This window comes from Egretta garzetta, unplaced genomic scaffold (genome assembly GCF_000687185.1).
Source record: "Egretta garzetta isolate BGI_Z169 unplaced genomic scaffold, ASM68718v1 scaffold108, whole genome shotgun sequence".
In the NCBI taxonomy this organism is placed as follows: Eukaryota; Metazoa; Chordata; class Aves; order Pelecaniformes; family Ardeidae; genus Egretta; species Egretta garzetta.
In genome coordinates this window covers 1,109,918-1,112,163 of record NW_009260614.1, presented here as the reverse complement: position 1 = coordinate 1,112,163, position 2,246 = coordinate 1,109,918, and the positions used below count along the sequence as shown (strand labels likewise).

Here is a 2,246-nt window from a genome sequence, read left to right as displayed (position 1 = left end):
CAAATTACAGTATTTTCATAATTTGTTTTGTATTTCTTAGCCAATCATTCCCTCATTAGAAGAGCTTCACTCTTACCCTAAGGCAGGCCTGTAACAATAGATCTTGTAAAGCTACATTGTTTCCCAAGGAAAAAAAAAAAAAAAAAAAAGTTTTGCCCTTAGCCTGTACTTCAGTTCATTGTGCCTTTTAGTTCCTTCAGTTGGATTCAACCACAGTTTTTAAGCAGGCCTTCTTACTTTTAATAGCATCCTTATCCTGATGTGAACTATACTGAGGATGTCTTGTTACTGTTGCTGCTGTTTTGCTTCCAAGTTTCCTCAAACCTTTTTTCCCCCCCAAAGGCAAGAAGCAGCACTTGCCTTGACCATCTGGTATAGAAACCTCTTTGAAAGCATTTTAGGCTTTTGGCTGCCACTTGAAGCTTCTTGTGGTTTTGTTTTTTTGTTTGTTTTGTTTTTTTAAACAAGCTTCTTAATTCTCATTGTTGCTTTTTTTTTTTTTAAATAGGAGAATACCACACATTACAGTCACTTCATACAAAGCAGCTCTTAGTAACAATATAATTCAGTCCTGAGAGTGTACAGGCCTGGTCCAAAGAGCTGCTTCTCCTGGCTGTATGACTGGTTACTCCAGAAAGCACTCCTGCCCTTTGCAACCACTCTGAGCTCCTTCTGCATGTCGTTGAGAGTTGCCGACCTGACTGAGCAATTCAACGCTGTCATAGCAAACACTATGCCTTTTCGAGTTCGGCCTGGAATGACAAGTTGCAGGGATTCAGTGTGACTTAACTCATCCAGTTTGGCTCTGTGGTGCCTTCAGTTTATAACAATATGCACTATTAATTTAAGCTACTGTTTTCCTTAAGTAATTTGTCCTTCTGCTGGAACACATCTTGCCATCTCTGCTAAATGAAGATCAAGTATTAGAAGAGGCGGTTAGAAAGAGCAGAGGACTTCCCTGTGGATCGTACTGTCCTCCACAACCTCCTGTTTAGCACTCACTCCCTAGGAAAGCCCAACTGCTTGAATTATGTGGCAAGATGTGCAAAGGACTAGACTGAGAAAGGGGTGGAGATTTGTCATGGCAATATTGGACAGGGTGAAGGCATGCAGAGGAAACTCTGCTATCTCCTATGACCTGCTAGCAATGAAAGAGAAGGGGTAGAGCAATACAAAGAGTCGGTGCTCTGTGCTGATGGTCTAGACGAATCAAGACATCCAGAAATTGGGACACTGCCGATCTCTCCTTACCACACAGGGCAACAGTTGACATAGATTTTCATTATAAAAGACATTGATAGGGCCAATTACTGGAGGAAATCACAATCAAACATGCTCAAAGGTGGGGTGTTTAGATGTGATTCACTTAGAAGACATGTTGGTGGCTATGGCTTGGCACTGGGAAGCATTAAAGGGCTAACAGGCTGTCAACATGGAAGAATAATTTTGATAAGCTGTAATTATCGGTACCAACAAAAATCAATTCCATGAGACGGTGCTGTAAGAGAACAAATGGACACCACCACAGTCTGCTGCGAAGCCTGGGAAGAAAACCCTGACAAGGAGCTGGGGGATGGCTTTGCACATCTTGTGTAGTACAAGAACACGCAGGATATAGGCCTGGCTCCAAAGAACTCAATGAAGACTTTAATTTCATGTGCTCAAGGACCCCACGTGCCACAGCTCAGGTCTGCTGAGGTGAACCATGAAAGAAAATGTAGACACACTTAGCTAGGTCACTGCTCCCCTCCTCTTTTTTTTTTTCTCCTTTTTAAAGTAACGCTTACCAATACTGAAAAAAGCTCACAGCAATTCTTTTAAATTAACAGTTTTTCTGAATATAAAATATTTAAAGAGCAATACAGCAAAGTACCATTTTACCAGCTTAATTTATACTGGCTTTAAGTCCGATTGATTAGGCTGACTATAATGGTTCCACTGGCTCTCAGACTGGCTGCCCTATTAGCCATTCACTATTAGTAATAATATCAGCAACAAAGGCCTGGAGGGCTGCTAAACGAATCCAACCGTTAACTACCAAAAGAGTAACAGGTATACAGTAGGGTCTATCAAAAGAAAGCTCTCCAGTTTCCTTGACCTCTACGCTTTGAGTACTCGCAGCTCTAAAAGCACGCGTTACCATAAGTTCTGTCCCTGCTTGGGTGCGGTGGTCTCTGTGGGAAGGTCTCCAGCATGCACAGACCGGTGAAGCTTGCTCACTCTGCCATCAGCGGCCGCGCTCTTCC

At 42.5% G+C, this 2,246-nt stretch overlaps 1 protein-coding gene across 1 annotated transcript in view; it reads right to left on the bottom strand.

Moving 5' to 3' along the window:
- BAZ1B (bromodomain adjacent to zinc finger domain 1B) overlaps positions 1-2,246 on the bottom strand; it is a gene marked incomplete at its 5' end in the record, with an annotated part of 43,627 nt that overhangs the window by 21,995 nt on the left and 19,386 nt on the right. Inside the window, one exon of the mRNA XM_035900514.1 lies at positions 2,141-2,246. Within this exon, the coding sequence (XP_035756407.1) occupies positions 2,141-2,246 (106 nt within the window). The remainder of the gene's footprint in view (positions 1-2,140) is intronic.